The following is a 24,870-nucleotide window of genomic DNA, read 5'->3' on the forward strand; positions in this document are numbered from 1 at the left end:
ATTCCATGAAGCACCTGTGGGTTGAAAATGCTCACCACACCTCTAGATAAATTCCTTGAGGGGTGCAGTTTCCAAAATAGAGTCAATTTTGGGGGGTTTCCACTATTTAGGCACATCAGGGGCTCGGCAAATGTGAGATGGCATCTGCTATCTATTCCAGACAATTTTACAGTCTAAAAGTCAAATGGCGCTCCTTCTCTTCCAAGCCCTGCCGTGCGCCCAAACAGTAGTTTCCACCACATATGGCGTATCTGTGTACTCATGAGAAATTGGACAACAAAATTTACCACCAATATGAAGTACAACGTGTCACAAAAAAACAATTCCAGAACCACTGGGATATGTTGAAGCACTGTCAGATTTGGAAAATACAGCTCTGTCATTAACGTCCCTAAGGGGTTAAATTGACTGTAACCAGTCCCATAACTTGAGGCTTGCGTTCCCCAATCTTAAATCTCCAATATGACTCCAACTATCATATTCTTTAATAGTACAGGTCTTCTCAAATGGACAAGAGACTTTTCTTAACCCCTGGTCTCCCAAAGTTATCCTCCTGGCTGTGGCCCCGTCTTCCATCAGATTAGATGGTTTGGCTTCCCATGGACACAGAAAGCAGAGCTAACACCACATTATAAAGGAATGGTAGAAAGAGACAAATACTACTACACCACCATTCATAAATAAAAAAGGTTTATTTTCACTACATTAGTTAGAAATACTATGTTGTTTCAATACCACAAAGACACACATTTATCCAAATGCATATCTCGGCACTGCTGTGTCCACAATGGATTATACAGTGCATTTCAATAATTATATCAAAGACGTATTTCACAAAACAACCGTCATTAAAACAGTATGTGCCATTTAGGTGTCATGTCATACTTTTCCACCCTCCTCCCCACTAAAAAAAAAATCCAAAGTGGCAAGGTTAAATGCAAAGATTAGTAGCTGAATACTAATAAAAAACTGTTTTATTTCCATTCCCAAGTGGAACAGTAGTGCTGCTTTCTTAGCAGTCTTTTCAGTCCTTCCTTCCAAGCCAGCCCATTAAATGCTGTGTGCAATGAAGTCTCCATAGAGTTCATAAACCACATACGTATTTTGCTTCTTCAGTGTGCCTTAATACCACACAAATCCTGTGCAAGGAGCATTCGAGAGAACAGAAGGGGCACTGACAGCTTGTGTTATATAACTCTACTAGAGCGAAAGGAAAAAAACTAAAAAAAAAAAAAAAATTCCTTCAATATTAGACGTTAATAAATATTACTGGAACAAACATTAATACTCGTGGCAAGTCCAGTAATCAACTATTGCTACAATTTAAGAGAATATTAAAGTAAAATTGCACTGTTTGATAAACTAAATATAACACTGTATATGGAAGCATTTTACTGGAAATCTTAAATAGTTAAATATTTTGGAGTGATAATACAATTAGCAAAGCACCGTATATGCCTCTAGACTTAATTAAAAAAAAAATCCAAAACAGATTGGTAACTGAGAAACCAACCTTCTGAGCTGAAAACCCTAAATACTACACAACTAGTGGAGCCTGAAATAAAGTGCTTTGCAGGAACCACTGCGGTACAGCGCTTCAAAAAGATGGGCCAATCCTTCCAATCCAGAGCCCATCCATATTGGAGTGCAAACTCTGGACTATTGCTCAGTGAGCAAAAGACTTTCAGAATTATAATCTTTGCTTGTTGATTACATATTTACAAATTTAACTGAGAAAGAAGTGCAAAATGGGACCTTCCTAATGATTGTATCACAGGACATGGACTGAATGTCGTTGTCCTGCTGTGTCAGGAGGAAATCAGCAGCAACGGACCGGTGGTCTAGGTGGAGGCAGCTCTGGAGGGACTTCCGGCTCTGGTTGAAGAGATAAAACGCTGTTGGATAACCCGCTCCGCATTAAATCCAGGGGCATCTGCACAAGAAACATTAATTGGTTACTATATGGAATATTGATGCTAAAAATATGAAGACAAACATTGTAATTGGTTATCAAATGCACCAAAATCCACAGTACCTTACATGTGGAATGGAAACATTTTGCTGGATCTTTGAGCAATTAGAAGTATCTTGCGTGCGAAGCTATGTGGCATTCTCTGGTGCTTGGGCAAAAACCAAAGGGGCTTATAACAAGGCAACAGGGCTCCTTTCCCTGCTGGTGCTGACACCAAATTATAGACCAATGTTTTTTTTTGGCGTTGAGTAGGTAAATTTCTGCGCTTGTGTTGCAGCTGTGAGTGCAGCTACTGGTCTGATGACCCTGGCTGGCAGGTTTGTAAGGACAGTTCAGACAATGAGCATTTACACTAATCAAATCCCTGTGAATGTTCAGAAAAAACTGTGCTGCAGATTGGCGTTATCATTTTGTGCTGTTTTCCTGAACATGTGAAACTGGCATAAAATACCACATTCGGATGTGTTGTCATGGAACTATTCTGGATTCTGTCTGGATGTAAAAGTGAAGAGAAGAGAGCGAGCATCAGTATAGCATGGTGAGTGTATAATGTAGAGTGTGTGCAGCGTGGAGGGTCTTTAAAATAACTAATAACAGCATTTCAGGACATTAGGTATGACAATGATTCACATCCTACCACCCTAATGCATGGCATTTCAATCCAAAATGATTTTAAAATGGAACTTGTGATCAGAAAATGACCTTTGACGCGCATGTTTGCTATAGGTCGAGAACAAAACGCTATTACCTGCAGATATTGGGTTAATCTGGAGGTTAGTAGTGTTTTTAACCTGCCTGGTGACTGTACATAGCTGAACACTGCAGGGAGAAAATGAACTTTATTCCCCACGGCAGCATTCAGTTTTAGTTGCAGGGGCGGTTAAGGCTATGTGCCCACGATGCAGAAATGCTCCGGATTTTTCCTGAGCGTTTCTGCATCTCCCTGGCAGAAAAAACGCATGCGGATTGTACATGCGGATTGTACATGCGTTTTTCCTGCCAGGGACAAACGGAAGTGAAGCATTCTTCACATACATTTCCGTATACGGGTTGGCAAGCGCTTTCCAAGCAATTTTAGCATCACTTGGAAAAAGCTTGACAACTTGGTAACACTATATAAATCCATGCAACCGACATGGATTGATATAGTGTGACCACGTTAATAGTTGAAAAAAAGATTAAAAATGGTAAAAAAAAAACAAAAAAAAAAACATTATACTCACCTTCTGATGGCCCCTGGTCTTTTCTCCGCTGCGTCCGGTCTCTTCTACGGCTCGCGGTGGTGTGAAAGGACCTTCCATGACGTAATTTAGTCATGTGACAGGTCACGCGACCGCCGACTTCAGCGGTATAATGTTTTTTTTTAATTTTAATTATGATTTTTTTTTTTTTTTTTTACATGGTATGGTATACCCGGGTCTGGAGGAGATTTTAGCATCACTTGGAAAGTGCTTGACAACTTGGTCACATTATATAAATCCATGCAACCAGTATTTTTACAGGTTCTATGGTACCCGGGTCCAGAGGAGAGTCTCCTCTTCTCCAAACCCAGGTACCATCCGCACATTGAAACGCATGGATTCTGCATGCACAGATGCGGATTCCATGCGTTCCAATGCAAGTCAATGGCGGCGAAAACGCCGCGCTTCCGCAAAATAATTGGTAATGCTGCGGATTTTTCCGCAATGATAATCCGCAGCGGAAATTTCCGCAGCATGTGCACAGAACATGCGGATTATCATTGTGGAACATGGCAGACTTTCTACCATGCGTTTTTTAAGTGTTTCTGCAGCGGAATTGCCGCTGCGGAAACACTTAAACGCATAGTGGGCACACAGCATAAAAAAAATTATTATAATTAATATTGTGCCAAATTAATTTCCCGTGAACTATCACATGATCTATCACAGGGGATCATGTGACATGTCACGTGATACATCATAGGTGTGTGTGTGTGTGTGTGTGTGTGGCCCGTGCCTTCTAAACTGCCCGGGGCCCTTGCTACTCTTAATCCACCCCTGATAACAATATATACTGCCCTACTGTGGTTTTACATGATACAGTATCAGCGATTGAAAGATCACAGATTCAAGTACTTAGGGGTATTAAAAAGTAAAATAATGGGCTAAAAAAAGTAAACAAAAAAAATATATCAAAGTTTAAATCAACCCCCTTCAAGAATATATATTTTAAATATACATATTTGGCATTGTCATGTCTGAAAGTCTGTTCAAATCGTATGTTAAACACCAAAACAGGAAGAAAAAAAAAACAAAAAAAAAACAAAACAGAAAGCTAGATTTGCATCACTTTAAAAATAAAAAAATAAAAATGTCAACTAAGGGCGCAAAAACAAGCCCTCACACAGCTCAATCGACGCTAAATAAAAAATATAAAAAAGTCTTTACACATTTCAGGATTATTGTCACCCCTAAAATAGTTTTAAAAAATAAATTAGTATCGCTGTAATCGTACAGATCTGAAGAATCATATTGCGTGGTCATTTTTACTACACAATGAACACTGTCAAAACAAAACCACAAAAAAACAATGGCTGCAATACATTTTTTTTTCTCTATTTCACTTCGAATTTTTTTTCCACATTTTGCAGTACATTAGATGGTAAAATAAATGGTGTCATTCAAAATTATATCGTGTCCCACAAAAAAACAAGGCCTCACACGGAAATGTCAAAGAAAAAAATAATTAAAAAAAATAGCTCTTAAGAATTCGGGAAGGATAAGAACAAAAGCATAAAAAAATCCTTTAGGGGTTAAGTCACGGGACAAGATCATTTTGAATGGCATCACCACATGTCATTCTGAAAATTTCAGAAGTGACCAATGGATGCCAGCAGAGGAGGGGACTGGAACTGAATTTCAGAGAATTCTAAATATAACACAATCAATTCTAAAGGTCAATAATTGGAAAAGGTATGGAGAACACATTTACCTTTTTTAGTATGTCATCAACCAGCTTCAGGAAGATTTCATCTACATTAAAGTTGTCCTTGGCACTTGCTTCACAAAACCGCATCCCAGTTATCTGTTGTGTGAACTTGATCACAGAAATATAGGACATTAGCAGAATGTAGCAATATTTAGATGCATTTAGTGAACTGCATAATACAGTATCTGCATGTGTTTAGGCATGGTTCACACATCTATATTGTGGCTTCTGTTTAAAGAATAAACCACAATGCTGGAACCATCTGTCACAAAGTGACTGCAGACTTTTAGCATAAGGTGGGCAACCCCTTTAAACTTACAGGGAACCGTGGGCAGCATGAAATCAGAGTTTGGCTGCACAACTGTGGCAAGGAATATTTTTCTCTCTGGCTTTTCAGATATAACATACTCCTATAGATCACAGATGAGACTTGTCCAACTTCGTCCATGGATGGCACTTCCCAGCACCACTGCAGGTGACAGAGGTTTCTCGCTGTGGGAGAGACCAGTCAATCACCTGCACTGGTGCTGGGAGGAGGCAGTAAGGGGCCAAGCTGGACTAGTCTCGTCTATGGCTATGGTCTCCGGCAGGATCTACAGAAGTATATTTCTTCTGAAACTAGAAGTGTTTCTGATAAATATACAGCTGTCTGCATTAGTGCAGACTAAATCTTGTTGCCAGCTAGGTTTGCACAGATGACAGGTTGCCTATAAGCCCAGAAATCACATGTCCTCCAATTTTCAGCCCTACCACAAAAAACTTGCTTACATCATTTCAGTGATCTTTTTGTTAGATCAGAAGGAAGTGTTAAAGCAGGCAAGGCGGCAGATATCACTTAATCATTTTATTTGAATTAATTATAAGAGCAGACTGGTTGCTTTAATAGGGAGCTGGTGCTTGACATTGTCGTCTTCTTACTCATTGTTAAACATTGGAACACGTGAAGTCATCATTGCTTTGCCTCAAATGGGCTTTACTATTTGTAAGATTGCCCTCAAGTCAACCATTTATTGGATCATCAAGAACTTCAAAGAGAGGTTTAAGTGCTGTGAAAAAAGGCTTCAGGGTGCACAAGAAAGTCCATCAAGTACCAGGACCGTCTCCTAAAGAGGATTCAGCCACGGAATCAGTTCAGCATCAGGCAGGTGTCAGTGCATCTGCACACACAGTGAGGCGAGGGCTTTTGTAGGATAGGCTGGTGTCAAGAAGGGCAACAAATAAGTCCCTTCTGTCAGAGAAAATATCAAGGACAGAGACATTCTACAGAAAAGTACAGGGATTTCACTGTGGTATACTTATTTTATCTGATGAAGCCCCTCCAAACTGTTTGAGACATCTGAAAGAATTGTCTGGCAAAGAAAAGGTGAGCGCTACCATGGGTCCTGTGTCATGCCAACAGTAAAGTAAAGTTTTCATCCAGGGGAGTGGGCTCGCTTATAATTTTGCCTAAAAATACTGCCATGAATAAAGAATAGTATCTAAACATCCTCCAAGAGCAACTCCCCCCTGGAGCCATTTGTTAACAAACAATACTTTTTTCAGTATGATGGAGCACCATGTCACAAGGCAAGTGTGATAACCAAGTGGCTCGGTCAACAAAACATTGAAAATTTAGGTCCATGGCTAGGAAACTTCTCAGATCTCAATGAGTACCTATGGTCAATCCTCAAAAAGCAGGTGAACAAACAAAAACACAAGAAATTGTGATAAACAACATGCACTGATTAGATAAGAATATGTATTCAGTAAGGATTTGGCCCAGAAGCTGATATCCAGCTACCAGGGTAAATTGCAGAAATCTTGAAAAATAAAGGCCAACACTGAATATAAAGGAATCTTTCCATAAACTTGATGATGCCAATAATGATGTAAAAACTTATGAAATGCTTATAATTATAATGAAATATCTAAAACACACCAAAACAAACTTTATGAAAACCAAAATTTGAGTTAAGTCTCAATATTTTTGGCCATGACTATATGCAACACACAGATTTATAATCCAAACCCGTTTTGACCGTATATCTCACTGGAATCCTTACCTTTTCTCCCTGCTGTCGGGTGATTTCTCTGTCAGTTTCACAGTCCAGCTTATTTCCAACTAGAAGGAGCTCTGCGTCCTCGGACGCATACTAAATTAGACACAAATTGTAAATTTCTCATGTTTTACTGTATTGTACATTTTATTATACATTTGAAAATCATGGTTTCATGCATGATGCAAAGAAAGATCAATTTAAAACGTCCACTTTATTATTGTATGTAGTACAATGCGGACTACTGCATGAGATTTAAGCCACCCTTGACCCTGAGGAGCAGACACCCATAGCTACACACTGTGTCCAATCTGGCCTGTACAGGAGGGTACATTATTTACTACCAACTCATGGAGTATGGAGAGTATGGTAAATTCAGTCTTTTCATAGTGGGCTGGTTGTCACCCTTGTGTCCATAATGCCCACCTTATCAATCATTTTCATCCATTTTGGCAAATCATCAAAAGTTTCTTTCTTGGTGAGATCATAGACTAATATGATACCCTTGGCACTTCTGTAATATGCTGATGTAATACTGTTAAAGCGCTCCTGACCAGCTGTGTCCCTACAAAAAAAATAAAAAAGGACAGTATGATAGAAAACAGAAAAAGATGCAATATAAATCCCACATAAAGAGAAGCGATTAGCATTCAGCGTCACACCTACTCACACTGCGAAGAACAAAGCCTGATTTGTATGAGCATGAAAGGAGCCCCAGTATCCTGCCGCTGACTTCACAAAATCCCTAATCACTCTGCAATATCTCTATATTAATGTCAAAATCAGGGGCTTATAAGCCCCGATGGGGAGTTAGCCTGTTTTAGTATTTACTAATATATAAATTATTTGTCACATTGGTCTAAGGACTAGTAAATGTTGATGGTAACAAACATTAAGGCCAGGTTTACACAGGGAAAATTTACAGCAAACAGTGAGAGAATGCAATAAAGCAGAATAAAAATCCACGAGGATTTTATGGTTTGGGGTAAAGTTGTGAATCCACCACAAGCTCTATTCCGAGGCAAATTTCACCATGCTGCTTCCCTACAAAATATGCATGTTCCTTACTGGCTGAAATAGAGTTTGAGGTGGTCAAAAGTGCCGTATTTTATATAACATTGGGAATCATATCAGTGGGTTATCATTAGACAACCTGTACAATTTAAAAAGGATCTGACCTAGGTTTTAGTAAATTTGATGGCCTGAGGATGGCCACACCCCAACATTAAGAATCATAAAAAATACTAAAAAAAATAATAAATTTGATTATATTTTTTGCAAGGTCGCCCAGCCACACTCTATAATAATTCCCTTGTAGGGTCACATCTTGAAAATAAGATGCAGTTTTGGGCCCCACATTCTAAAAAGGATATTGGAAAGCTAGAGTCGGTTCAAAGGCGGACAACTAGATTATTACCTAGGATGGAAGGCCTCTCTTGATGAGCGTTTGGAAAAGTTGGGCTTGTTTAGCTTAGGAAATATAGACGCTTCACAGGAGATCTTGTTTATATGTTTAAATACATGTGTGGTCAATACAAAAGGTCTGGCATAGGATTTATTCTTTCTACTAACCTTAAAAAAGGACCAGGGGACATTTTGTTATGTGTAGAGGAAAGGAAGGGATTCCATAGTCTAAATAGGAAAGGGTTCTTTACAATTAAAGGGGTTGTCCAGGTTTGATAGAAAAATCTATAGTCATTATGTGTCAGTAGGTGTTGCACAAGCAGTCTTGACTCCCCGGTATTGTTGGTGAGCGGTCACATGGCCACATGTATGTGATTTGCGCGCCTACAGTCCGGCTTCTCTCAACAGAAGTGAACGCATCAGGTTGTTAAGTGCTAATTGTATGCAAATCCCATATATGCAGTCATGTGGTCGCTCATTTGCCCCGGCAGTACCTGGGAATTGAGATAGCATGCGGAACGCACACTATCATGATTCAGGAGTCTACAGTCACATAGAGCCGCTGCAGACTTTGCTCTGAAACCTGGACAGCCCCTTTTAAGTAGTCAGACTGGAATGTATCTGTATCAGCATTTAAAAAGGACAAGATGCTTTTCTCACAACAAATGGTAATGTTGGTTATAAATATTCTACAGCAAAAAGGACAACTGTATTTACCTGCCCAGGTCACAGGAGGGGGTGACTGCACCAAAAAGGCTTGTATAGGGCGCTATTCACACACTTGTAGCTTAGGTATTCTGGACAAAATTTTTATTCCTCTTTCTGTGGCCTTGCTTTTAATATTAGTGTAGGGACTCGCAAGTATGAAGACCCTTGACGCAGGTTGCGATCTTGTGTATTTTTGGCCAAAATATTGACCACTACCTAAAGTTTATCAAATTGATTTTTTTTTTTGCATGTTCTATTTTTATTCAGGGTGCAGGCAAGCCCATCAGTGTTGGCATTGTAAACTAGGGTGTCTGTCCTGGTGGGGAGTACTTATATAGTGCTGGGCAGCCCGCCTAATCTAATAGTATGGGCGTCACTACTAGGCTGTAAGCCAGACACTCTGCACTACATGCGTGTGAACAGCACCCTATACAAGTCTTTTTTGGTGCAATTTTAATACTAAGCAATCACCCCCTCCATGAATTGGTAGGATGTGAGTGATTGTCTCATCAGTATTTTGCACCAGTGTTGCCGCCATCTTTACTATATGGGTTTCCTGCATCCTGATAGTGCATTAGTTCTGAGACCTGGGCAGGTAAACACTGCTGCCCTTTTTGCGGTGTTAATTCTTGAATTTGTGGTGGAATTTTAATTCCTCTTTCTGTGACCTCGCTTTTAATACTATTACTAAATATTCTACCAATAGAGAATGTATAACTGGTCGAGAAAGATCAAGCTTTTTGAATCCATCTATTTTTTTCAACCTACATAACTTCACATACACACCCAAAAATTAAATGATATTAAATCAATACAACTGACTAACGGTGTGGTAGTTTGGCATTATGAAGAGAACACAAGATAGTAGAGGACAGACTATAAGTACACACATTTTCACAATATTTGAAGGTAGATGTGGGAAAAAGCAGTAAAAAGTAATGTGTTACCTCGTGATGATCCCGCAGACAAGAGGTGCTACATAAGCAGCCACGTGGCAACAGCGTTCCAGACAGGAACGCACAGATGAATGACCAAGACAAGGTACATATACATTCAAGCATTAGTTGACCGGTGTAGTCACTGAGAAAGCGTCAGTGTAGTCAGTAGAAAGCAAAACAAGCAAATGGCAAGATTAATGAGATGATGAACAAATGGGAAAAATACACAATGAGTGACGCACATACGTAGACATTATAACAAGGTGCATACATTAGTCACATGGCTGAACATTAACAAAAGTATGGAGAAGATGCATGTTTTATGAAAGTGCTTAGATTTGTGAGCTTAATGACAGAATTCAAGCAACAAATATCTACATATAAAAACAAACTATATAAGCCAAACCTTTGCAGTGCAAGAATGGTTAAGAGCGTAAATTCTAAAGCACACATATCAAGCTCTGGCCCGCGGGCCAAATCTGGCCAGCAGGGTGAGTGTATTTGGCCAACTCCCGCCGCGCCTGACATCTCAGAAAAGCGGGCGCAATGACGGCATTACAACATGATTGCTGTAACGAGCAGTGCAGGGGATCTGAAGAGGAGCTGCAGATACATAAGCAGTGGGGGAATGAGGAGAGGAGAGTATTTATTTTTTTATGTGGCGGCAATTACACACTGTATCGAGCACCCCTTGGGGGCCATTACACACTCTATGGAGCACCATGTCAGGCCATTAAACTGTATGGAGGTCTGTTTGAGGATTACAGATGGGAAATCATACTTTGTTGGGGTCACCATACATTGCTGGTGGGTTGAGGGTGGGGGGAAAAGTAGGCTTATCATACCGTGCGTGTGGAGGTTTGTTTGCGTGGAACAACCCCTTTAAGTTTGTTTCCATATGAAAAGATTCATTGTAATATTTGATAAGAAAAAAAACTCTCAATTGAAGACTTTTTTTTTAATAATATTATAAACATTTCTGTTCTGTTACATAAATATAACTGTTCTTACTGAAAAGTGCAAACTACAATCTCAGCAACAAAAGGCAACAGTAAGGGCTTGTTCACACATGGCATTTATTTTTCTGCAGAAAAGATTAAGCGTTTTACTGTACCGGCAAAGTGAAGGTGATTTCTGAACTCTCATGCAAATGCTGCTCATTTTTTTCTTACAGATTTGAACCAAAGCATCTTTCTTATATCTGTAGCATGTCAATTCTTTCAATGTTTTTGTACCCATTCAAGTGGCTGGGAAAAAAAACGCAAGTAAAAACACTCCAAAAATGTGCCTATTTTACATAGCTTTTTTTTTTTTTTTTTTTTTTTACTGTCAACACACTAGTTTTTGCTGCAGAAAAACCTTACAGCATAGTGGATTGGATGTGTAGAAATCCAATGCCCACTATGCGACTCCGTGCATCTGCAGATCCCCTGCGGACACGGACATGCAGTGCGTCTTTCCAGACTGCAGCATGCCAATTTATCTTGCGGAGTCGCTAGTCTCCGCAAGAGAAATTAGATCAGTACAATGTACTGCATGCGGTGAATCCGCATGGTTCAACGAACACATGCGGATTCACCTGCGTTCATACAACGCTGCGCTTTGGACGCAGCATAAAGTATACTGCGTCCAAAGCGCTGCCTATCCGGATCGTGTGCACATACCCTAATAGTGCTCTCTAATATCTTTGGCCAGCATTAGTCCGAGTATTAGACATTCACATTTGGTGATCAATCGAACAAATCTGTTAGATGTTATTCTGGGGATAATAATGGCTCAAATGTATGTGTGTATAAACTGAAAACAGCAAGCAAGGTTTAGAAACCTCTTCAATAATATATCAAGACAGAGGAAGAAAATACCAGCAGGCATATCATGCTGCTAAAAAGCCATATTAAATATCATCCCACTTTTGTACATGGAGGATTTATCACACACATACACATTGTGTACTTACCAAATTTGTAACCTAATTTTCTTTCCCCTTAATTCTACGGTTTTGATTTTAAAGTCGACACCTTAAAGGAAAAAAAAAATCCACAAGTAATAATATTACATTTTATTTAAAGTGTCAGTATCAGATGTTACACAGTTTGAGGCTATGTGCCCACGATGCAGAAATGCTCCGGATTTTTCCTGAGCGTTTCTGCATCTCCCTGGCAGAAAAAAACGCCTGCGGATTGTACATGCGTTTTTCCTGCCAGGGACATGCGGATGTGAAGCGTTTTTCACATGCATTTCCGCATGCGGGTTGACAAGCGCTTTCCAAGCGATTTTAACATCACTTGGAAAGTGCTTGTCAACTTGGTCACACTATATAAATCCATGCAAACGGCATGGATTTATATAGTGTGACTGAAAGAATAGTTAAAAATAAAAAAATAAATCTATACTTACCTTCTGATGGCCCCCGGAGTCTTGCTTCGCTCCGTCCTGGCTGCCGGCAGCTTGCGGTACACTGAAGGACCTGCCGTCACATGACTAAATGACGTCAGAGCAGCCCTGCCGGCATGGGAGGACGAGCGCAGCGGGGGCCATCAGAAGGTAAATATAACATTTATTTTTTATTTTATTCTTTTTTTCACAGGTTCCATGGTACCCGGGTCCAGAGGAGAATCTCCTATCCTCCACACCCAGGTACCATCCGCACATTGAAACACGTGGAATGAACATCTACATATGCAGTGATGCGTAATCCATGAGTTTCAATGCAAGTCAATGGCGGCGAAAACGCTTAAAAAACGCATCGTGGGCACACAGCCTTATTCACACAAGAGGATAGTGGACCCTGCTCACAAGAGCATACAATCTATAAGAAATGATGACAAGTAAAAATGTACCAAGCACTTCATTGTAGATTACTAGTTGTGATACAGGCCTACATTACATGCCCACCTGCAGACCGCTACATCATTGAGTAGCTGTCACCCACCACACCCTATCAGTTACCTGTACAGGGGCTATACTCTGTTTCAACTTGACAGCTGGCACCAATAAATGCATGAAAATGCTAAGGCTGGATCCAAAACAACTAAAAGGTAGTATTATGTTTGCATCTGCATTACAACTTAAATTTCCAGACCTTGCACAGTTTTGCTGGATAAAGTTAATGAAGCACTCCTCCTCCTCCCATCAAAGTTTTTATCCCCTTAATATATTACAACCATCATATTATATAGCACTGTATACTTACCATTTCTCATTTTGCCTTTCTACCCAGCTAATTCTTCTCTTTTCTCAGCTCTATATCGAAATAGAAAGTATCTTGCCCCCCGCATTTATCATTCCCCTCTTCAACCCCTGACCCAGCTGCTCCGCTTCTCCCCCTGCCAGGGACTTTCGCAGTGACTTATGATTCATACTGGGAAAATTGACCTGTTTCTACATAGAGATTAGAAGGCTTCAGCTAGTTAGTTATCAACCCCTTCACACCACAGCCAAATTCCATTTTTTGGATTTCTATTTTTTCCTCCCCTTCTTCCCAGAGCCATAACTCTTATTTTTCTGTCCACATTGATATATGAGGGCTTGTTTTGGGAGGGACAAGCTGTACTTTTGAATGGCGCCATTCCCTTTACCACATAATGCACTGAAAAATGGGGAAAAAAAAATCAAAGTGTGGTGAAATTGTGAAAAAAAACCTCAATTCTGACACTGTTTTTGGGGAATTTTTTTCACGGTGTACATTTTGTGGAAAAAAGTACCATGCAAAATGATTCTCCTCATCAATACAATTACGGTGATACCCAACACGTCCATTTTTTTTTAAAAAAAAAAAATTTTAGTGGTTAAAAGTTTACAAGAAAAAAAGTTTGGGGGTTGTGAGACCGGTAACATTTTTATTTTTCAGCTGATGGAGCTGTGTGATGGCTTATTTTTTGCGTGGTGAGACATTTTTATTAGTATCATTTTAGGATAGATGTGACTATTTGATGGCTTGTTACAGCTTTTTTTGTGGAATTGCAGTGACCCAAAAAACAATTTTGGCGCTATTGAATTTTTTCAGTTTTTGGTGTTTTGATAGATTGGACTTTTCAGAATGGGGTGATACCACGTGTATTTTTTATTTATTTTTTTTTAAATATCTTTATTTTCAATGAGGGAAAAGGGGGGACAGACTGACAGCGGCATTTAACAAGTTAATAACTGCGGGCGGAGCACTGCTCCACTCACGATTGTTTGTGGCAGATCCTGGCTGAAATTCACAGCCATCACCTGCCGGATATGAGGCGGGCTCGCTGCAGGAGCCCACTGAATACACCAGCTCCGTACATGTATGGCAGATGTTGTAAAGGGGTTAACGTGATGTCATAATCCAATGGAAAAGAGAAGAAATAGCTGGGTAGAAAGGCAAAATGAGCAAATGTAAGTACACAGAGCTATATAATATGATTGCAATATATTAAGAGGATATCATTTTTGATGAGAGGAGTGCTTCTTTAATACAATATACTAGTGAGGATAATGAGTCCAATTACAGATATAGCTGTCTTGGTATGTTATACCTTAAACACTAGTTCAGCACAAAGACGGACAATGCGAAGGGCTTTTCCACGACTTTAATAATGATAACTAATTATCTTTACTAATGATAACTAATTATCTTTACTGCTCCGTATCCCCCAATACAGTGGTCAAACTTGAGGATAGTGACTGGACTGGCCGACAGTCAAATGTACATCGGGGCTACTACTTCTCCCTCAATACGATCTGATGTCAGGGGAGGGAAGAATCCGACTTGTCAAATTTCAACAGCATATCCCTTTGTTTGGAAAAGAGATAAGCTGCTCCCAGAGGAGTCTAGCAATGGCTCTTTCATAGGGTATCCGCAGTTTTTTTGGGGGGTAGATTTTTGGAGCCTGAGTGCCCACCATCCGAAATAGCAGTATTTTGGAAGCAGCTCACCTGCGCTGTGTCCAAAACGCTGCGTTGTACAGTAGAAGGAAAGTGGATGCGATTTAAAGAAATCCCATGTCCACTGCGCTTCTATTTGACGTTGCGTAAACTCACTGGCGGCACGGCTTCACGCTAGTCTCCGCAATAGAAATTTCCACAATAGAATGTTTTGGAATGCGGTAACTCCACATTGTTCAATGAACACATGCGGATTTACCTGCGTGATCGATCACAGCGCTTTGGATGCAGCAAAAAAACGCTACGTCCAAAGTGCTGCTATAGCCTGATCATGGGCACATAGCCTGACACTTCTTTGAAGGGGCTGCTGAAGGAATCTGCTTCAAACTAGGCATTGTCCAATCAAAGGCTGCAAAAAAACATTTCAAGAATAAAACTTTTCCAAGTGAGCATTTATAAGAACAATGTCCCATGTAGTAGACTACGTGCTGCTGCCAGCCTCAACTAGGCCTAAATGAACTAAAATGATGCATGACAGCACACTGTGACTCAGTCTGCATCTTTATAGTCAATGGCCCCGTCAGTGCATACACCCGAATCCCTTTTTGCGGGGGATTGAACGCAAGCCCTGAAGCAGCCACTGAACCCACACAATCGTGATATGAACCCTGCCTAAACATGACAGTGGGGGATGTGCTGCCAACAACATCCAGACTGTATGGGTACGACCAAATGATTGCATACACGATCCTTAGAGCCTTATAGCTTTCATCAGCTCGTGTAAAAAGCCATTGTAAATGTGACTTAAAGGGGTTGTCCATCTGAGAGATAGGTCATCAATATCAGATCAGTGGAGGACACCGACACTCCCACTAATTAGGTTATATCTGCCCTGGCAGTGACCGGATATAAGTAAAGTATGGAGTAGATCACTGTGGCTCGGTGCATTGTTTAATGGCTGCAATTGGGTATTGCAACTTATCTGCTATTTAAAGGAAACCTGTTATGTAAAGTAATGCCATTAACCCGCAGATATGGGATTAATCAGCAGGTTAATAGTGTTCTGACACCGTGCAGTCCCTGCATTGAGAGTCCTCCTGCCGGTGGGAAATGAACTTTACCCCCCCCCCCCCTTCAGTCATAGGGTTGGCACTAGCCCAGTTACAGTCACTGCTCTGTGTATAGAGAGTGGTGGCAGTAACTGAGTGCTGAGCCTGCAGTCAGTGCCATTTGACAAAGAACGCCATGTGCGTTTGAAACGCGTTGCTATGCAGTCTGTGCACTGTTCATGTGCACATCATGCACTATAAAAGGTTTTTTATTCTATTTTCTTCAATAAATCTTGCACATTTTTAGAAGCTGGAAAACTTTTCTTTATACCGTCAGTGCCATAGGCTACCGTGCTCAATACACAGAGCAGTGACTGGAACCGGACCACTCCTATGACTCAAAGAGGAAGGCTGCAGGCCGGAGGAATAAAGTTCATTTCCTCCCAGCAGCGGGGCTCTCAGTGCTGGCACCAAATGGTGTCAGAACGCTATTAACCTGCTGATTTAACCTGCAGATATGGGGTTATAGCGTTATTTTACATGATAGGTTAAGTGAATCAGAGATGAGATACAGTACTCGGCAGTATGGGCTTTTGTGTTCCATCCTGTACATTGTTTTCTGGCAACTGATCATGGAAAAGTCATCAATATTTAAGTGCCAGATAACCCATTAAAATCTATGTAAAATTTTTGGATCTTCCATAGACTAGAAGCCTTGAATGTGAACAGAACCCTCAGCCATATAATCCTATGAATCAGATGTTCCTACGGATAGACACACATATTATTACGCGAAGAGTTCAATGTCATGTGATAGTGTAGTTTTCATTCGGTAATGTTATATTCACATATCAGCAGTGAAATGTAGTATGCTGCCCTTCCCCCAGTCACAAGGCAGTGAAACAGGTGCTGAAAGCAGAAAACAGCCTGGTGAGGAACGCCAAGTCAGTGACATTAGTACACAGGATGGCGCAGAGATCTGCAGGCAGCCTTATATGCACTGCCCTGTGAACACGTCCTGCACTTGTGGAGTCTCTCCATACCACCCCTCAACCCCCTATCTTATCTGTTATGTGACAAAGGCGGTCTACATTCCCAAAGCAACAGCTCCAGGGACTAAAAACATTGGCATGTGGACATGGAGTACACATCTACCCATACAACCTTCTATATGAGTGTGTGTCTGTAGACAGTTCCCTTATTGTCGCTGCACATTCCACACAAAATTGCAGCAAAGTAACTACAAAATCCACATGTTAGGCTGCGTGCCCAAAATGCGTTTTTTAAGTGATTTCGCCGCCATTGACTTGCATTGGAACGCATGGAATCCGCATCACTGCATCTGTACATGCAGAATCCAAGCGTTTCAATGTGCGGATGGTACCCGGGTCTAGAGAAGAGGAGACTCCCCATCAGACCCGGGTACCATAAAACCTGTAAAAAAAAAAAAAAGAATAAAATAAAAAATAAATATTATATTTACCTTCTGATGGCCCGCAGTGCGCTTGTCTTCGCTTGCCGGCAGATCGCGATGCACTGAAGGACCTGCCATGACGTCATTTAGTCATGTGACGGCAGGTCCTTCAGTGTAGTGTACCGCGAGCTGCCGGCAAGCCAGGACGGAGTGAAGCAAGACTCCGGGGGCCATCAGAAGGTAAGTATAGATTTATTTTTTAACATTCTTTCGGTCACACTATATAAATCCATGCCGTTTGCATGGATTTATATAGTGTGACCAAGTTGTCAAGCACTTTACAAGTGATGCTAAAATCGCTTGGAAAGCGCTTGTCAACCCGCATGCAAAAATGCATGTGTAAAACGCTTCACTTACGCTTGTCCTTGGTAGGAAAAACGCATGTACAATCTGCATGCATTTTTTTCCCTAGGTGGCCAGTGTATGTTAGTGAACAGGAAAAAAAAATTATGTAACAGTGCCCTATGTCAGGAGCTTTTCCCGTGGTATATGTTAAAGGGAATCTGTCACCAGGTTTTTAGTACCTCATCTGAGAGCAGCATAATGTAAGAAAAAAGATTGATGCCAATGATGTAGCACTTAAGTTTACTGGGTGCAGCAGTTTTGATACAGTTTTGATGTAGCAGAGCTGAGCAGGCTAACACGGCCAATACCAGGCTCTCTATGAACATAGTCTATTGAGAGTGAGCTGCTTATTAGAGGAGGGGTTGTGGTCAGACCAGTGCTCCTGAGCAGGATGGTCAGGTCAATGATAATCTCCTAGTAATAAAAGCTTCATTGTAGGTAAACAACAGCACACAGCCTAATAAATGAGCACATTGCTGAATTCAGTTTCTTAGCTGCTACCTCATGCTGTCTTCAGATTACATAGCTGCTGACAGATTCCCTTTAAGTTGATACAGGGTGTGAGGCTGTGTGCCCACGTAGCGTTTTTCAAGCGTTTATGCTGCGGAATTTCCGCAGCGGAAACGCTTGTAAAACGCTAGGTAATCCGCACCCCATGGTCCCCAAGGGGATTCCGCATGTTCTATGCACATGCTGCGGATTTTTCCGCAGCGTTTATGCTGCGTACAAAAATCCGCAGCATGTCATTTAATTTTGCGGAAGCGCAGCGGAACTCCCGCCATTGACTTGCATTGAGAACCACAGAAACCGCGACTGTACATTTTTACAAGCGGCTTCTATGCGTCTCTATGTGCGGATGGTACCCAGTTCTGGAGGAGAGGAGACTCTCATCCAGACCTGGGTACCATTGTACCTGTAAAAAAAGAATAAAATAACAAATAAAGTTTATACTCACCTGTCCGGCGTCTTCTCTCTGAATGCCAGCAGCGCTGAAGGACCTTCGGTGACGTCACAGTCATGTGACCGCAGGCCCTTCACCGCTCTGTCTCGCGATATGCCGGCAGCCGGGAACCAGCCAGGAAGCAGCACTGCAGCCACGCCGGGGCCTCGGGGGTGAGTATAGCTTTATTTGTTTTAATTTTTACGGTTCACACTGTATAAATCCATGCTGTTTGCATGGATTTATACAGTGTGACCTAGTTGTCAAGCACTTTCCAAGTGATGCTATCGCCTGGAAAGTGCTTGTCAATCTGCATGCGGAAACGCATGTGAACCCGCATGTGGATCCGCATGTATTCTGCAGGAAAACCGCATGCACAATCTGCATGCGTTTTTTTCTGCCAGGGAGATGCAGAAATGCTGCAGAAATTTTCTGCTTCATTTCTGCATCGTGGGCACATAGCCTGAACATAGCTTCACATACAGGTTTTGCTGTGGGTATTATTGGGAAATTGACATATACGTCACCTTATGCACTGAAAGGGTGAAGTCCCCACTGAACTGCACAATTAGAATCGACATGCTGCAGGTTTGGAAATGTGCACTCACGCCAATTTACATACAGAAAATGTCCACAACGAGTAGAAGAGATTTGTTGAATCTTATTACATTGCTATTACTACAAAAGTGCATTACCACTGAAAAATTATCGTGAATGAGTGTTTTTAGGAACATAATAATTCAGAACATTTCATAATAATCGAGCAGTGTAAACAGGCCGCCACATGATGAACAAGCAAAATGCTTGTTCGTCGGGTGAAATGATTTTTAAACTGGCTTAAAAAGCACTGTTCTCAGCAGCGCATTATTCTGTGTAAACAGGACTCCTGTGCCAAGAACAATGGCAACCTATGCGCATAGATCGTCCAGTAAGCAACATCTAGTGCAGTCTCCCTGTGTAAACAGGCCTTTAGATGACTGCTGATCAGTAAATATTTACTGACTGCTGTTCCTTACGTGATGTCGGTCAGTTTGTGTAAACGGACTACAGACTACAAATTTGATTTGGAAAAACCCATGCAGCATCCACACTCACCCGGTTATGCACAAATCTCTCAGATGTTTAACATCTCATGCAAGAAATGCTCTTATCTATTTCCCCCAGTGATTTGAGTGGAAGGGCAAATAGGCATGGCAGTGTATTTTATGCTATTACACCATACCCCAATTGTAGATTTCCCTAGAGGCTGTGTAAAACTCCTACTGCCTTTAAATAAAATCTACTTAGCACTTACCATGTGTGGATATAATAATCCACCCACCAGGTTATCACACTCTATAGATGAGGTGATGCTCACCCACACGTCATAATCTGTGAATCGCACCTTCAACAAACACAATCACAGCTGAGATTTTCTAAAAGGCAAAGTATATTAGTATGCAGGTACTAAGTATATTAAAAGGGCTGTCCGACAATGGTGAAATCTTTGTTAAGAGCTGCAGCTTGCCCAATCCTAATGGTGTGAAATACTTTGATTTGACTCCCCTTTACCAATTCCAGAAGTCATCCAGTGACCACAAGTGTGTGACCTGCATATTTGCAGTCACATGCTGACTAGAGGCTCAGCCGTATCTCACAATGTTATACTGCTAGAAGCGATAGACTAAATGGCATGTGACCACATGTAAGCAAATTGCATACTTGTGGCCACTTAAGGACCACTGGAATCAGCAAGCAGGAGTCAAATCCTAAAGGTGTGTGTATTAAACACTTTGCAAAATGCGAAGTGCAGCTCTTGTTGAACATTTCACCAGAGGTGCAGAATACCTTTAACATGGAGGTACTATGTACTATAAAGGGGTTGTCCACCTTTGATGACTTATCCCATCAAAGGGAGGCTGCGGTTCTCAGGAATGTCCACAACCCGGTATACAGAGCTGTGCTATTCTGTTCTGGAGCTGATAACAACCGATCAGTGGGGGTGCTGGACCCCCTCTGATCTGATACTGAGGACCTATTCTATGGATTGCGTCATCTGTATCATAGTGACAAACACTTTAAAATGCAGGTGAATGCTTGCAGCTATATGTTATTTGGGATAATTGATCATGTAATTACATCTATAACTATAAATCATGTTTCTCAGTGTGTATGGGGCTTAATGCACAAGTTGTTGACAGTGGGGGAGGAGAGTAACATGCCAGCTGACATCCCATGAAAACCTTGTCTGTGCTGGCATTAATAGAGGGCTCAGTTTATTGTACATTACAACTGGCGCTGACCAGTAAAAATAGCCCATGACCTTGAAAGTGACACTAAGGAGGATCTTCATATCAAAACTTCTCTAATATTCATCCATTAGGCTGGACCCATGCATTACTTTACATCTATAGCAATAGCTTGAGTAGTCTACATGGTGTGTCCTGAAGTATAAAAATACAGTGCTACACTCTTGTATCAGCACACGCGGTCAGGCACGTACCTGCAGACGCATTGTCATCAGCCCTGCTCACCTACTGATGCACAAGTGAGCAGCAACCCCATTTGTTTTTTATCTATTAACCTAACTTGAGCCGCTCTCACCTGATGTATTAATGCATCTTCTGCCATAGGTGCCAAGCAGTATAAAACACGTAGCACTGCACTATACTGTAGAGAGGTGCTATTAGGCCGGGGTCCCACTAGGGTATGGCATCGGATACGATATGCTAATGACACTCGGCTCCTGCCCTGCTGTCACTGAGAGTGGAGTGTCAGTGCTCCGATCCCCTCGCACAGAGGATTACAGCACAGTTGCGTAGGGGACGGAGAAATTAATTTTTCCATCTCATCTGTTGCTGGCATCGGAGGGAATCGCACTGCACTCAAGTGATATCTGAGTGCAGTGTGATGTTTCACACGCACCCATAGACATATATGGGTGCGTGCGATCCGAATCTAGCATGCTGAGATTATTTTTCAGTCCGATCGCGATCCAAGCTGAAAAAAAATGCCACTGATCACACCATCATAGGATTAAATTGGTACGTATGCAATCTGATTTAATTGCAAGTGAGAGCGAGCCCTTAGACAGCCATAGTGTTCACTTGAGTAATATGGATGTTTCATCAGTGAAATATCCATGGTGGACGGTTGGACTTTACCACAAATCACACATGCCACAGCAGGTCTGTCACCCTATATGTTAAATGTGAGTTTAAGGGCAGGTGCAGAAGACAGTCTTCTCTCCATCTGAGAAAATTAGTCCAATTATGCTAATCAGAATCAGGTCAGAGTGGGATATGATTTTCTGAAGAGAAAAAAAAAAAGTTTCTCCATTATCTCAGCCGAGTGAGCTCCGGTTTTTCACAGACCCATAGACATGAATGGGCAAGTGCCATCTGATTCTGCTCTTGTTGTGGTAAATCTCCCCTAATAATAATAATTTTTATTTTTATAGCGCCAACATATTCCGCAGCACTTTACAATTTTAGGGGGGACTTATACAAACAATACAGAATAAGCATTTCTCAAATCAAAAGGAGTGAGGGCCCTGCTCGCAAGCTTACAGTCTATGAGATAAGGACATATCTCTTCCTATTTAGTTGAATCCTCCATTTTTGGGAAAGCAAAATGACAACCAGTATGTGCATTAGGCTCTGGTCACACATTCAGTATTTGAAAGAAAAAAACAGGAGTGGAACAATGAGAGGAAAAGTATAATAAAAACACATCACCACTTCTGTATTTTTGACCCACAAATACAGAGGTAAAAAAACTCACCAAATACTGATAGTGTGACCATAACCTTATTACAACTCTTAAAAGGGGTGAGTCCAAAGGTTTCCCAGCCTCCTGATACGTGTAGTTATGTGTAGCATGCAGCTCCATTCAGGACTATGGCACTGACAGATAGCACAGCCCTGCGCTCACCTGTCACTACCATCAACTCCTCCTGGCAGCAGTCTGGAGGCCAGGGGAGGACGGAGGAACCACACTGATCTGTTATCCTCTATCCAGTATATGGGTAGTGACGGCATTAAATGGCCAGTGAGTGACCCTTTAATGTCTCAAAGCTCCTTATTACAGAATGTGATGGGATGCCTAAGAGCCTGTTCACATGTTTATCTTACACAGTCATAACTCCACCCGGTTTAAATCCCCTAAAAAAAAAAAGTGGGTCAGACGTAGCCTTAGGGAGCCCTTCACTATAATGACCCAGACAGAGCCACATCAGACTATCTGGCCTGTGCTCTGGAGGTGTCCCACCTTTTAGGTATTCACAAAAGTGTGTGATATGATACTATTGTCACTATCTAAAAACAAGGGACCCCTGCTGAACAGAGGTGAGATGGAATCCAAATCATTACAGCAAAGGGCTCCCTGGGGGACACGTCCCAATCTGCTTCCAGGGGTTCACATGGAACCAAGAAGGCTTCAGTCAAATATGATATGACCAGAAGTTACCAGTGACCACCAACTCCCAAGGGCCATAGCGGCACCAGTCAGGATGCGGGCATCTCTGGGATGCGCAGGATGATGCCATATGGAGCTGCATTCAGCTCTGGGCTTTTAATACAGGGGGATTTATGGTTTTTACACGGCTGTATTGGATGGGTGGCACAAGTGTGGGCTTCACCTCACTAATGGAGTCAGGAGTGTCCCTGGTTCACATGACGTGACCGGGCATAATGGGGATGTGCGCTTTCCCCACGGCGGGACTACGGCCCCCGGCCTGCCCCACGGCGGGACTACGGCCCCCGGCCTGCCCCACGGCGGGACTACGGCCCCCGGCCTGCCCCACGGCGGGACTACGGCCCCCGGCCTGCCCTTTGCTCCCCATGAGATGTGATGCTATCTGACGTCGCTGACCCCCGTGGTATCCTGGTGCAGCCGCCGTCCTGCCCCTGTGGCACTACACCTCCCAGCCTGCCCACCCGCGGAGCTCTTACCCACTGTGGACTTGCACGCCTCGCAGAACGTGTCGTCCGTGAAGCGCTCCATCAGGCTGGTCTTCCCCACTCCCCGGGAGCCGATGATGATAACCTGCAGTTTGAAGTCCGCGGGCCGGGGAGGCTGCTTCCTCCTGCGGCCATGAGCGCCGGTGATGGCCGGGGAGTCGCCGTAAGAGACGTTATTGCTGTTTCCACCGTCGCCCCCGAATCCTCTGTGGTATCCGGGCCTCGAATCCATTAACACATCCGCACCGTCCTCACACAATCCTCCCTGCGACGTCACGTCAGCACCGAGCCGGCCACGTCCGGTCCAGCCCCGGGACACTGCGAGGAGGAGGCCGGAGCGTCCTAGCGGCGGCCACTGGGGATCCTGCTCTACACGGAAATGTCTGCGGAAACGGGACAGGGAGCGCAGAGCTGCGCGCCGCCGACACAGCGCCCCCTGTGGCCAGGGAGGAGTGGGCTGCTCATACATCGCCGCTGTGTGGTGTGCAGCGAGCTGTGCGGACCCGCCGGGGTTTTGGCTCCAACTTCATTGGACTTTCTGTGTTTTTTTTTTGTGGGGGTGAAGGTGACGAATACAAGGTTTTACCAAGAAATCAGTTTTTGTTGTTGTTTTTTTTACACTCTTTTTTTATTGTCGCGTTATCGGAGCCAGAATTGTTTTTTTATTTTTGTTGAAGGCTTTTTTTTCAGGAAGAGTTATAATTTGTCAGCGGTGTTGTTTTGGGGTACATGTAAGATTTGATCCACTTTTACTTACTCTTACAAACAGAGCAACAATTCTGCAACAAGTTTTTCTGCGTGTTAAAACGTCAGCGCTTTGCGAGCTGCAGAAATAGAGAGCCGGCCAGTGCGGATGTGGGAGCCACGTGTGCGGCTTTATTTATGTTTTATTACATTTATACAATAAATACACTTTGAAAAAATTAATTATTTATGTATTGCCATATTTTGAAATCCACAAATTTCACAATTCTCCGTCAGTGGGAGCCAAAATCAGGTGAGGAACAATCAGAGAAAAGGTATAATAGAAACAAGTCACCAATTCTACATTTATCACCCACTCCTGAGAAAAATACTGATAATGGGGCCATGGGCTAATTGAAGTAAAGGTTTAGGAATTACAGCTATTTAATATATAGCTGTTTCTTTTTATAGGGACCAAAAGTCCCTTTTGGACAATGATCTCAAAAGCTCTTTTATCCCTTCATCCTGGAAAATTTTCCGTTTTTTCCTCCCCTTTTCCAAGAGCCATAACTTTTTA

At 42.1% G+C, this 24,870-nt stretch overlaps 1 protein-coding gene across 1 annotated transcript; it reads right to left on the reverse strand.

Annotated features, from left to right (window-relative positions):
- Nucleotides 1-673: 673 nt before the first annotated feature.
- Nucleotides 674-24,093, reverse strand: RAB12 (RAB12, member RAS oncogene family). Its single transcript, XM_073679054.1, has 6 exons — nt 23,601-24,093; nt 11,965-12,025; nt 7,384-7,522; nt 6,964-7,053; nt 4,925-5,029; nt 674-1,933 (listed from the first exon to the last, which is right to left on the reverse strand). Exons 1-6 carry the CDS (start codon nt 24,076-24,078, stop codon nt 1,820-1,822), a joined length of 987 nt encoding a protein of 328 aa, XP_073535155.1. The 5' UTR covers nt 24,079-24,093; the 3' UTR covers nt 674-1,819.
- Nucleotides 24,094-24,870: the final 777 nt, after the last annotated feature.

The sequence above is a fragment of the Phyllobates terribilis genome, unplaced genomic scaffold (genome assembly GCF_046119375.1).
Source record: "Phyllobates terribilis strain yellow unplaced genomic scaffold, ASM4611937v1 Scaffold_4__5_contigs__length_816908805, whole genome shotgun sequence".
Lineage (NCBI taxonomy): Eukaryota > Metazoa > Chordata > Amphibia > Anura > Dendrobatidae > Phyllobates > Phyllobates terribilis.